A 12,920-nucleotide genomic window follows, 5' to 3' on the forward strand; every position below is an offset into this window, starting at 1 on the left:
GGGTCCAAGGTAAGCTTTGTGTTTTTTAATACTCATAATAGGTAAGTATATACAGCTGTAAATATATTTAACTGACATTATTTGTGTGTGTTTGTGTGTGTTGTTGCTCAGTCATGTCCAATTTTTTGTAGCCAGCCAGACTTCTCTGTCCATGGGATCTCCCAGGCAAGAATATTGGAGTGGGTTGCCGTTTCTTTCCCCAGGGGATCTTCCCAACCCAGGGATCAAACACACATCTCCTGTGTCTCCTGCATTGCAGGTGAATTCTTCACCTGCTTCACCATCGGGGGATGCCATGAATATTATTATAAGTTTTATTTTATAATAGTGAACATATAAATATCATTGTAGCTGCTTCTTCGGAGAAGGCAATGGCAAGCCACTCCAGTACTCTTGCTTAGAAAATCCCATGGATGGAGGAGCCTGGTAGGCTGCAGTCCCTGGGGTCGCTAAGGGTCAGACACAACTGAGCGACTTCACTTTCATTTTTCACTTTCACACATTGGAGAAGGAAATGGCAACCCACTCCAGTGTTCTTGCCTGGAGAATCCCAGGGATGGGGGAGCCTGGTGGCCTTCCGTCTATGGGGTCGCACAGAGTTGGACACGACTGAAGTGACTTAGCAGTAGCAGCAGCAGCTGCTTCTTACATTACATGAAGGAAGTCAGGAAATCTGTAATTTCCCATGATCTCTGTTTACAAAGCCTTTATTTTGGTCTGGTACTGACTAAGATACCCAGCTATGTATCTTATCAGTGGTACTAAGTTTGGTTTCTGGAAATACAGGAAAATGGTTTCACTGTATTCTGAAATATAGTGATGGTTTCTGGAAAACATCATTCCATGACTTGGAGTCTGTTATCAGAGAAAACTGATTTCTTCAAAGAGGTGGACCTTGCTAAGTAACCACCACCAAGTTTTTTCAGACCTATCTTTGCAGTTGGGCCAAGGAGGCTTTCAGGAGACATCTGCTAAGAGAAGAAGGAGCCAGTGAGACATTCTCTGCTCAAAACTGAAACTTGTCCTTGGAAGGAGAATTCTGACCATAGACTCTGGAGCCAGATGGAAACGTATTGCATCCCTGCTCCATCACTTACTAGTTCTGTTCAGTTCAGTTCAGTTCAGTCGCTCAGTCATGTCCGACTCTTTGCGACCCCATGAATCCCAGCACGCCAGGCCTCCCTGTCCATCACCAACTCCCGGAGTTCACTCAAACTCATGTCCATCGAGTCGGTGATGCCATCCAGCCATCTCATTCTCTGTCGTCCCCTTCTCCTCCTGCCCCCAATCCCTCCCAGCATCAGAGTCTTTTCCAGTGAGTCAACTCTTCGCATGAGGTGGCCAAAGTATTGGAGTTTCAGCTTTACCATCAGTCCTTCCAATGAACACCCAGGACTGTTCTCCTCTAGAATGGACTGGTTGGATCTCCCTGCAGTCCAAGGGACTCTCAAGAGTCTTCTCCAGCACCACAGTTCAAAAGCATCAATTCTTTGGCGATCAGCTTTCTTCACAGTCCAACTCTCACATCCATACATGACCACAGGAAAAACCATAACCTTCACTAGATGGACCTTGGTTGGCAAAGAAATATCTCTGCTTTTTAATACGCTATCTAGGTTGGTCATAACTTTCCTTACAAGGAGTAAGCGTCTTTTAATTTCCTGGCTGCAGTCAGCATCTGCAGTGATTTTGGAGCCAAAAAAATAAAGTCTGACACTGTTTCCACTGGTTCTCCATCTATTTCCCATGAAGTGATGGGACCAGATGCCATGATCTTTGTTTTCTGAATGTTGAGCTTCAAGTCAACCTTTTCACTCTCCTCTTTCACTTTCATCAAGAGGCTTTGGAGTTCCTCTTCACTTTCTGCCATAAGGGTGGTGTCATCTGCATATCTGAGGTTACTGATATTTCTCCCAGCAATCTTGATTCCAGCTTTGCTTCTTCCAGCCCAGCATTCCTCATGATGTACTCTGCATATAAGTTAAATAAGCAATTTAACCTCTCTAGAAACTCCAATACTTTGGCCACCTCATGCAACGAGTTAACTCAATGGAAAAGAGTCTGATGCTGGGAGGGATTGGGGGTGGGAGGAGACGGGGACGACAGAGAATGAAATGGCTGGATGGCATCACCGACTCGATGGACATGAGTTTGAGTGAACTCCGGGAGTTGGTGATGGACAGGGAGGCTTGACGTGCTGTGATTCATGGGGTCGCAAAGAGTCGGACACTACTGAGTGACTGAACTGAACTGAACTGAACTGAGGCCTGATTTAACTCACACTCAAGAAACAGACACCACAAGGATTCTTATCAGAATTTAAGAGTTCAAGTATCTTGAGCATTGTCTGCTCAGCTCATTTCTCATTATAATTTTATATTAAGATCTTTCATTTAGATTTGTCTCTTAGTACAGCTCTCCACCCCCCTCCACCCAATGAAATAACGGTTACAGGATTTGGATGAGAAAAGGGCGGGTGAAGGCGGAAGGAGATGCCATGAGATAAAAACTGAACAAGCTGCTTCAGTACAGACCCTGTGAGCTGTGCTGCTCTGCTCTGTCTTGATAACTATCTAACATAATTTCACAAAAAGGAGAGAGAGGCCTTTTCATTGTGTAGTGCGACCCTCCCGTGGGCTTCTGTGAATTCAGAAGAGGCGGGTGAGGCCAAGGACCTGCCAGTGCAGAGTGGCAGAACTGGAGAAGAGGGATAAGAGCAGGTGCCACTCTGCAACTGTGGCTCTGGTTCCTCGGCCCTCTTAAGACACTCCGAGGCGGTGCTGTGAAACATGGTCAAGAACTGGGGGAGAGTGTTAAGAAGTTACCAGAAATGTATCACATCACTGAACAGGTCTGGTTTGTCTGTTGCATCAGGCATTGTGTTGGAGACTGGGGACACAAAGATGATGATTACCATGTGTCTGATCTCAAGCTCCTATCTGGCTCATCCAGGGACCCAGATATTCTTAAGACCACGTGTTGTCAGAAGCAGCTGAAGGCCTAGACTACTTTACACGGGGGGACCCACGGTGGGGACATCAAGGGAGAGGAATGAAGACATTAGCGCTGCAGAGAGAGATTTCAGATAGAGGGTGCGGAGCAGGGCAAGGAAATGAACTTTTTGCTTTACATTTGCACCTCTTAACTAAGATCTTCTGAAAACGCTGATGGCACAAACAGAGTGACGTCCTGCTTTAAAACCAACTACGTATGGCTTAAGCATTTAGTTAGTTCTAACATCACCATTTCAGAAATGTCGTAATATTAATACTGACAAATGCAGCTTTTTCGCAAGAAGGGACGTTGCCTCACTTGGCTGTCTGTGTGCACAGGGAAGTGGGTCACGAACAAAATTCCCGGTGAAAGGCCAAGAGAGGGTGAGCTCTGGTTCAGACGCTGCACACGTGTCGCCCGCCCCGCCCCATCCCCATTGTACAGGGTCCGCCAAAGCTCGCGAGAGTCCTCTTGCCTTCCACGTCTGCCACGTTCCAAAGGACCAGAACAGACTGGAAAGTCGAAAGCTGCTGGCTCTCACAGGCCGCAGCATCGCGCCAGAGCAGCCCTAAGCTTGCAGCGGGGCGGGGAAACGCGGCACGGTTCCGCCCCCTCATAGAGGCCCTTGTGACTGGATATATACCCCGTCACTCAGCCTTCTGTGGGCGGGGAGGGGTGGGGCTCGCCGGGCGGGGGCGTGGCCTCAGGGCGGGTGAGCGGCGCGCGCTCGCACGGGGAGGGCAGTCACCAGCTCGGAGCACGCGAGGGCCGAGCGCGCGCCGGAGGCACGCGGGCGAAAAGTCCTCGGAGGCGCTGCGGGCGGTGCTGAGACACCCGTGCAGCTTCAGGAGCCGCGGCCCTCACCCGCGGCAGCGCCCGCGCCCCCCGCGCCCGGAGGGAGCCCCCCACCCTTGCCTGCTCCAGCGGTGCGCGCGATGGCCCCGCGCAAGAATGCCAAGGGCGGCGGCGGCAACAGCAGCAGCAGCAGCTCTGGCAGTCCGACCGGCTGCACCAGCGGCGGCAGCAGCAGCCCCGGGGCCCGGAGAGGTCAGAGGCGCTCCGGAACCGGGGTCCGGGGTGGCCCGGAGGATGGGGCTCCGTGGGGGTGGGGGGCGTGGGCGCTGCAGGTCCACCTCCCCAGATGCAGCAGAGCGCCTCCTGCATCCTCCGTATCTGTCCTCCTCCGGGCGCGGGGCGGAGGCCGTGCTCGGTGGGCCTGGCGGGTGGGCTGGAGGGGCCGGGCCGAGCGGGGAGCCCCTTCCCGGCCGATCCCTCACCTGCAGTGCGCAGCCGAGATGGAGGTTGTGGGGATCCACTCCTTCTTGGCTCGCCGTGGAATTGACGATAGGCGTAAGAGAAATAGTTTACCCTGGCCGTGCATATTTTGGAGAGTTTGGAAATGAGCCAAAGTCAGAAAATAAGTTCTTGCCAAAGCGGCAGCTTTTAAGTGCAGCTCAAAGGAGAATAAGGCTGCTGGGATGTGTGTGCGGGGCGGGGGAGAGGGGAGTGATTTGAATATTCTTGAAGAGTATTTTAAATATTTTGCCTTTATGTAGCTTTCTTATCGTGAGTTGTAATTGCCTTTAAATATAACAATACCGTAAATACTGGGAAAGCTTCTCTATTTTTTTCCCTTTGTCTTCTCTTTAAAAAAAAAAAAAGATATTCACCTTTCTCCTCCTGTGCTTATCCAGCAAAGAGAGAGAGAGAGCAGATGTTTTAAATCTGTTTCATCTCATATTTCAGTGGTTCTCGTTTCTTTTATACTTCCTTTGACTCATATTTAGGATATTAAGAGTGCAATCCACATGTGTATTGAATCTGAGCTGTAAACTTTCCCTTTTAAAATGATTCTAGATTCTTTGTTTCCTGAGGTCTGCAAGGAATGTATTTTATCTAAAAAGTAAGTCAGAAGACTATAGTCATCCTTTAAAGAGCTGTTTTTTTAAATAGCACTTACCACTATCTGAAATTATTTGTTTTCATGTGTATTGCCTTCCTGTCTCACCCATTCCCTCTGGTTGATTCCTTTTCCCAACTCTTTGGGTCTGGCCATTAATAGATGCTCAATAAAAAATTATTTGATGAGTGAATGCATTGAAATAGTTAAATTTAAATGATGAACATAGTGCAGTTGAAATCTTTGAATAAATTTACACTCAGAACTAATATTTTGTATTGTAGAGAAAAAAGATACAGTTTGAATTCCACAGAAAACATATTAATTCACCTTTGACATAAGTAAACTTTGTGTTCCTTTGTCACTTGACCTTAAATGCCAGAAGGGTAGATGAAGGAAGGGCTCTGGCTATACTTTTTAAAATATCTAAATGAGAAGAACTCATGCAACTTAAGCTCCAAGTAGAGAAAGCTGATGAACAACACTTTAATGTTGTTTTCAAAGGTTTTTGTAGCCATTTACAAGCAAAGCACATCATCTTTGTTCCACTTTGCCTTTTAGAGAGGTTTGACTATATCTGAAGCAGTTATTTTATTAAATGCCCTGTTGTTGCTGAGAATTAGCATCGAAAGTATGTATTGATTGTATCCCCATCCCCAGTGGTTCAAAATCTGAATCAGTTTTAACAGGTAGGTGATACATTTAGGAAATGTTAGGACCAAAATGAACACATTCCAACTTTGATATTCCAGCATTTTAGAGCAAGTTCCATCCTATTTGAGGATCTACAGCCTGTTAAGCATTTAACACATTGATCCTGTAATTGTTGTGAAACAGACATAGTGTATAAAAGACAATGTGGAAATGAGAGAGGTACCTGCATTACCAGAAAAATCTCCACAGAGGGTTGACATTGGAGTCTCGCTTGTTACATAACGAGCGTTCTTTTTCCGCAGCTATTTTTTTTTTTTCAGTCAGTGATGAGTTCTGACTGTGTGCCACGTGGAAGGCACAGGAGATGAAAGGAGGTTTCTCTCTTTTGTAAGCAGTTGCACTGCAGTGTGAACGTGTGATCCTATTTGTATTGCTTCCTTATAGCATAGGATACTGGAAAGATGGAGCCACTTCTATTTGGTTGCTGTATCTCTGTCATTGATGTGTACACATTGATGCCCAAGTCAATACCACGTGCTGGGAAAGTCACCGAAACTGGAATCTTGGCTGCGGCCTTACCATGAGGCCTGGAAAGATTGTCTGACTCCTTAAAGGTTATATACTTCTTGGAAACCCAACTGATTATTGGATGATCCAAAACTAAAACCAGGTTTTCTCTTATTCATTTGACCATTGTACTGGATTTTTGTTGTGTTGTGGCTAAGTTGTGTCTGAATCTTTGCGACCCCATGGATGGCAGCACGCCAGGCCTCGCTGCCCCTCACCATTTCCTGGATTTTAGGTTCTCTAGTTTGTAAGATTTTATGGGAATCTTGGAGTCGAAGTTATCTTTTCTTTCTAGCTCTCTATGGCATATGACACCTGTTTTTTTAAAGAAAAATATGCTTCCTATCGTGTCACCAGTTAACTTTTCTTTTGACTAAAATTGTGTTTGAAACAGCACATTTGAAAATCTTAGTTTGAGAAGAAGTACATGGGCTCAACTAATGTTTTTTGAGTTGTTTTGCATTGAGATTCTGAAGGAAATGATGACACTAGTCACATTAAACATTATTATTTCTAACATTTGTGTGTGAAAGTAGAGTGGAAAAGGAACCAGTCCTTTGAAACATGCATTTTAGGGAAAATGTGATTATCTGGCCTTTTGTCTATCTTTGGTGGTCATTTTTTTCAAAAGTGGTGTTTTGAACCTGAAACTTGGAGGTTTATATAAAAATTAGATTTTTAAAGCAGGTGTCTGCTTTTTATTTAAGCCTTCAACTTAAATTGAAAACTGATAAAATGCTTAGCTTTTTGCAGAGCTCAAGTTTGCCCTTTCCAGTTTTATTCATTAAAATATGAAAGAAACATGAGTAAATTGAACATATTACCTTTGTGTTTCTGTGTGTGTGTGTGTTTGTGCTCAGTCATGTCTGACTCTTTGCGACCCTGTAGACTGTGGCCTGGCAGGTTCCTCTGTCCATGACATTTTCCAGGCAAAAATACTGGAGGGGGCTGCCATTTCCTACTCCAGGGATCTTCCCGAACAAGGGATCAAACCCATGATTCCCCGAGCCTCCTGCATTGCAGGCATATTATTTACCATTGTACCGCCTGGGAAGTATCTTACCTTTAACTCACACATAAAAAACTAACTTACTTGACCAACTGGGGCCAAGGGAAACCTCTTTCAGATTTATTGATTTGAAGATCTTTGATCAAGAGGGATCATGATGTGCTTTTAGATTTATTTTGTAGTTACAGACCCTGGTATACATGATGTTTTTGTTTGGATTTTCCCTTTGCAATGTCATTCAGTCTTTCCCTGTAGCTTCTAACTTTCTGCTGTTGCTGCTACTGCTAAGTCGCTTCAGTCGTGTCCAACTCTGTGCGACCCGATAGACGGCAGCCCACCAGGCTCCCCTGTCCCTGGGATTCTCCAGGCAAGAACACTGGAGTGGGTTGCCATGTCCTAGGGGATGTAGACATCTGTTTCCTTTGTCTAATAGTGTTGTGCCACCACATCACACTTCACCAGTAGGTGTCACTGTAGAACACTTTTTCCTCTTTCAATTTTAAGTTTCAGATGTTCTACTTGTTTTTTAAATTTAACAAGCCCTGTACATACTCAGAACCACTGATGGACAACTAATTAAAAATGCTCAGCCGCTGCTATTTAATTCTGTCACAGTCTCTAACAGCAGGTTTTGAAATTTAGTAGTAATAGTCCCTAGCAGTCTTATTTATTTAGGCTGATTAGAATTAAATGCATTGATGAACTATCCTTAAAATTATACATTTGCAGATGTTTGATTTTGATGAGTGTTAATCATTTAGAATTTTTTTCTTCCTTATTGCTTTCAATGTGTCTTAAACTGCTTAGTAATTAACAGACACGATACATTGCTTCTTGTCCTCTGACTCCATTGAATGAGGAGGCCTTGGTGAAATTCCTTTCCTTTAATCGTTTTGTGCCAGTTACTTAGTCCTTTGTGAGTCAGTCTAGAATGAAAAGATAGGAAGGCCATAATTCTTCCATCAGAGGAACTGTGTGCTGTTTTGTGTTCAATTGAACAGCATTTTCAACTGGCCAGATTGTATGAAAAATGAGTGTTAGTCACTCAGTTGTGACCAACTCTGAGACCCCATGGTGGGGTCTCCTCTGTCCCTGGAATTCTCCAGGCAAGAACACTGGAGTGGGTAGCCATTCCCTTGTCCAGGGGATCTTCCCAACCCAGGAATCGAACCCTTGGCTCCTATGTTGGCAGGCAGATTCTTTATTGTCTAAGCCATCAGGGCAGCCCAGATTGTATGGAACCAAGTGCTAAAAAGTATTTGGAGGGAATTCTTGAACACATATTATTATTATTTTTAAACATAGTTACCTATTTTTTCCTTTTAAGTCTTTATTGAATTTGTTACAGTATTGTTTCTTTTCTTTTATTTTTTTAATGTAGTTTTTTGGCCACAAGTCATGTTATCTCCCTGACCAGGGATCAAATCTGCAACCAACCCCTCTACTTGAAGGTGAAGTCTTAACCACTGGACTGCCAGGGAAGTCCCTTGCACACAATTTTAAAAAGACCAAACATTAACTTGGGTTCGGAAGTAAAAGGAGAGATCTATACTTTAGCTTTATTTTAAAATCACGTGTCTCAGAGAGATTACTAGACAATGAAAGATAATCATATTCAGCTGATTGGCAACAGGGTAGCTTGGATTAAGAATCACGTGAGGTTTCCACTCTATTTTTAGTTACTATTGGAAATTTAACTTCTTAGTTCTTTGGTCCCAGTAGAATATCTGCCCCCCACCCCCCTTTTTTTTTCCTCCAGAAAGACATTGTAGTTTGGGAAAATCTGGATTCATAGCAATTTAAGAACCATGTAGCAGGTCACTCAAAATTTCTAATCCTGGTCTCAAATTGAAAGAACTATTCAGACAGCCCTAAAATCAATTCTATATGCCTTTCTGTTGCTCAGATTTTTCATTGAAGCACCTGTAATGGTAAAGGTGAATATGAAACTTTGGAGAATATGTAAGGCTGTAGAACTAAGCAGGCTACTGCATGCTTGAAAAATATTTTATGATTTGAGAAATGAATTTTTGTGATACAGGGTAGCATCTGTTTGAGTCAAGTGGATGTCCTAGAAGTCATGTTTATAGTGGGTTCTGAGTACGCCTTGACACATTTCTGTCTGCCTCTGGGGTGCACGTCAGCCTTCAAGTTTCGGATTTACCCTCAGATCCCTCCTGGATCTGCAGTTTTCTCTTACTGGAGCTCAGATATATTTCAGTCTTTTGATGTTACTCTAGCATACTGCTTTAATATCCTGAAAATACACAAGTTCGTTCGTGTCTGGGGGTATTTCTGCATTTCCTGCGTGGTTCGATTTCATTCTGTCCTAAGATAAACAGAACATTTTAAAATTAGCTTCCCTTTAATAAATTCTGTATGTACAGAGAACCCTTCTACAGTTTACCCAGATCCCTGGGAAAGCCTCAGCCATCTGTTGGGAGAGGTGGGGGTGCTCAGGCTGGCTCCTGTGCTCCAGTATCCACTGTTCCAGCATCTATGCAGCTCTGAATATAAATCTCGGTGGACACGTGTTTGGTGTTTAGTCCTGCAGATCTCTCTGTTTCTACTAGAGGACCAGAGATTAGGATGTTCATTTCTTCCTTCTCTTCATCTCTCTGTGCCACTGTAGGGGCCCTTGTTCTGAAGTCCATTACTTCAGCCGTTTCTTCTGCTAGCCTGAGGAGCCAAGGTAGTATTTCCTTGTCAGTCATTATTTTTTAATGAGAGTGCTTCAGGCATTTGGTCTGCATTTAACATTTGCTTTTCAAGGGTGTGTCTTGGTTACTTTTGGCTGATGTAGATATCTTTTAAGGGCAGATCAGTTCAGTTCAGTCGCTCAGTCGTGTCCGACTCTTTGCGACCCCATGAATCACAGCACGCCATTGAGTCTAATTTAGTTCTGATCAGACTAATGACGCCTGAGGACAAATTTGCTGTAGATAACCTATTAGAATCAAAGGAAATTTGCCTTGAAAAATAATTTTTTAAAATTTTGTGTTGGGGTATAGTCAACTGGGGCTTCCCAGGTGGCGATAGTGGTTAAGAACCCACCTGGCAATGCAGGTAGACGTAAGAGATGCGGGTTTGATCCCTGGGTCAGGAAGATCCCCTGGAGGGGGGCGTGGCGACCCACTCCAGTATTCTTGCCTGGAGAACCCCACAGATATTGGAGCCTGGTGGGCCACAGTCCATAGAGTTGCAGAGTTTGACACAACTGAAGTGACTTAGCACGCACACATAGTTGATTAACAAACAATATTGTGGTAGTTTTCAGGTGAACAGGAAAGGACTCAGCCATGCATACACAGGTATCCTTTCTCCCTCATGCTCCCCTCCCATCCATGCTGCCCCATAACTGAGTAGAGTCCCCTGTGCTATACAGTAGGTCCTTGTTGGTTATCCATTTTAAATACAGCAGTGTGCAAATGTCCATCCCAAACTCCCTAACTATCCCTTCTCCCCAATCCTTTCCCTTGGGAACCATAAGTTCCTTTAGACTCAGAGGAAATTTTGAGGCTAATTGGTGAGTAAGTCTTTAGAAAAGATATTTACACAAGATCTTCTGAAGGCTTGGGGCTGGTCTCTGGCCCCCTTGGAAATCCAGGTGTCTTGCCTGGTCGATCTGGCTGTAGCATGGCTGTCCTCATCTGCCATGGATGCTCTCCATGCTCTAACACGGATGGGGGCTGGGGGTGGTGGTGGGGGTGTTTAGTTAGTGCAGAATGGAAACGGCTGTTGCTGTGCTTGGGAAGATGCCAGCCTTTCTTTCCTGCGTGTGTTCCTACAGATTTAACCCCGTGACTCATTCTGCATGGAAGCCAGCAAGCATCAGTCTTAATTTTGAGTGAGAAAATATGACTGGAGAAAATAATTTCCTTCCATCACTGTTATTTCTCATATCCTGTATAGGTTTGCCAGCCTTTGCTGTCATTACCTGGTGCAGGCTCAGTGCTCTTTTGTTCTCTCCTGTCTCTCGCTTTGCTTCTTGTTTATTATGTTGCTGTTGCACAGTTTCCCACGCTGTCTTCCACACTCTGTTTTTAATTCAGTTTTCCTGAATTGGTCTACTGGAAATTCTGTTTGGTCTACATTCACAGGTAAATTTTATTTGGAAGTTAATTTTTTTTTCCCCTTACATGAAAATAAAAACCTGTGTTGTGTTTATTGAAAGAATACCTGCATTTAACTTTTCCATTCTTTGAGTCAAATCAATTTGAATAAGATGCTTGTCACTTACTGAGTTTTATATTTACAAATTATTTCATGTGTTTTGCTTTTTGATGGACAGCCATCTCTCTTTTAGAATGTAAATATTCCTATGTGTTGCTCTTTAAAACTGTATCTATTAAATACAGTTTTTACTTACCATGTAGCCACCATACAGATGAGAAAGTAAAATATTACCAAATTCTTGGTTTCTCCCTTCCTGTGTTATCCCTTTACAACCAATCTTAAACATTTTATGATAATCATTGTCATACATTTCTTTATAATATATATTATATAATATATAGCTTCCCTCATGGCTCAGTCAGTAAAGAATCTGCCTGGAATGCAGGAGACCCAGGTTCAATCCCTGGGTTGGAAAGATCCCCTGGAGAAGGAAATGGCAACCCACTCCAGTATCCTTGCCTGGAAAATCCCATGGATAGAGGAGCCTGGTGGGCTGCAGTCCTTGGGATTGGAGAGTCAGGCAAGACTGAGTGACTACCATATAATATAGATAGTAATATATTATATAACATAGTGTTATGCTGCATATATGATATATATAGTATAATAGTCATATGTAGCTTAATATTCGGAGAAGGCAATGGCAAGCCACTCCAGTACTCTTGCCTAGAAAATCCCATGGATGGAGGAGCCTGGTAGGCTGCAGTCTGTGGGGTCGCTAAGGGTCAGACACGACTGAGCGACTTCATTTTCACTTTTCACTTTTCACTTTCACACATTGGAGAAGGAAATGGCAACCCACTCCAGTGTTCTTGCCTGGAGAATCCCAGGGACAGGGGAGCCTGGTGGGCTTCCGTCTATGGGGTCACACAGAGTCGGACACGACTGAAGTGACTTAGCAGCAGCAGCAGCAGCAGCTTAATATTATGTTGCATATTGTATACTATATATCCATTTGTGTAAAATATATTATTAAATTCTATATATATGAAAATTGCTTAAGATGTATATCTATATCCCTATGTATAGAAATATTATATGTAAGTATGAATACATACATATACATTTGTTTGTTGTTGCTGTTGTTTAGTTGCTAAGTCGTTTCCAACTGTTTTGTGACCCCATGGACTGTAGCCCACCAGGCTTCTCTGTTCATGGGATTTTCCAGACAAGAATATGGAAACAGGTTGCAATTTGCTCTTCGAGGGAATCTTCCCAACCCAGGGATCGAACCCACATCTCCTGCATTGCAGGCGGATTCTTTTACCATGGAGCCACCAGGGAAGCCCATAAATTTGTTTAGCACATATCAAAAGTTTTATGAATAGGCTCATACTTGGCAGCTATTCAACACTATTTGCTTGAGACTCTACCAAACTGGCTCTTTGTTTTCATGTATATAGTTCTTCACTACATGAATGTGCTTTTTCTTCAGCGGTCCTGGAGTCTAGGACCACTTTGTTTGTTTTCATTTTTTTTCTTTCAAACGCTGCTGCCCTGAACGCTGTTGGAGTTGTCTATTCCCTTGTAATGTCTAAGTCCTTTTCTAGAGCATAATTTAGGATTGGAATTGTTGGGTCATAGCAAATACACATATTAAACTTTACTAAGTATCACCTT

At 43.7% G+C, this 12,920-nt stretch overlaps 1 protein-coding gene across 6 annotated transcripts in view; it reads left to right on the plus strand.

The window, feature by feature from the left end:
* Nucleotides 1–3,690: 3,690 nt before the first annotated feature.
* ASPH (aspartate beta-hydroxylase) overlaps nucleotides 3,691–12,920 on the plus strand; it is a 183,100-nt gene continuing 173,870 nt past the window's right edge. For 2 of the 6 annotated variants that reach the window (XM_055432548.2, XM_055432553.2), the window contains exon 1: nucleotides 3,693–4,041. In XM_055432548.2, the coding sequence (XP_055288523.1) occupies nucleotides 3,930–4,041 (112 nt within the window). In that variant the 5' untranslated portion in view covers nucleotides 3,693–3,929. Of the gene's footprint in view, nucleotides 4,042–12,920 lie in introns of all 6 variants that reach the window. The other 4 variants (XM_088844454.1, XM_055432550.2, XM_055432551.2 and 1 more) reach the window with 4 other exon arrangements.

Source organism: Moschus berezovskii, chromosome 16 (assembly GCF_049115385.1).
Source record: "Moschus berezovskii isolate FMDL1 chromosome 16, NW_MosBer_1.0, whole genome shotgun sequence".
In the NCBI taxonomy this organism is placed as follows: domain Eukaryota; kingdom Metazoa; phylum Chordata; class Mammalia; order Artiodactyla; family Moschidae; genus Moschus; species Moschus berezovskii.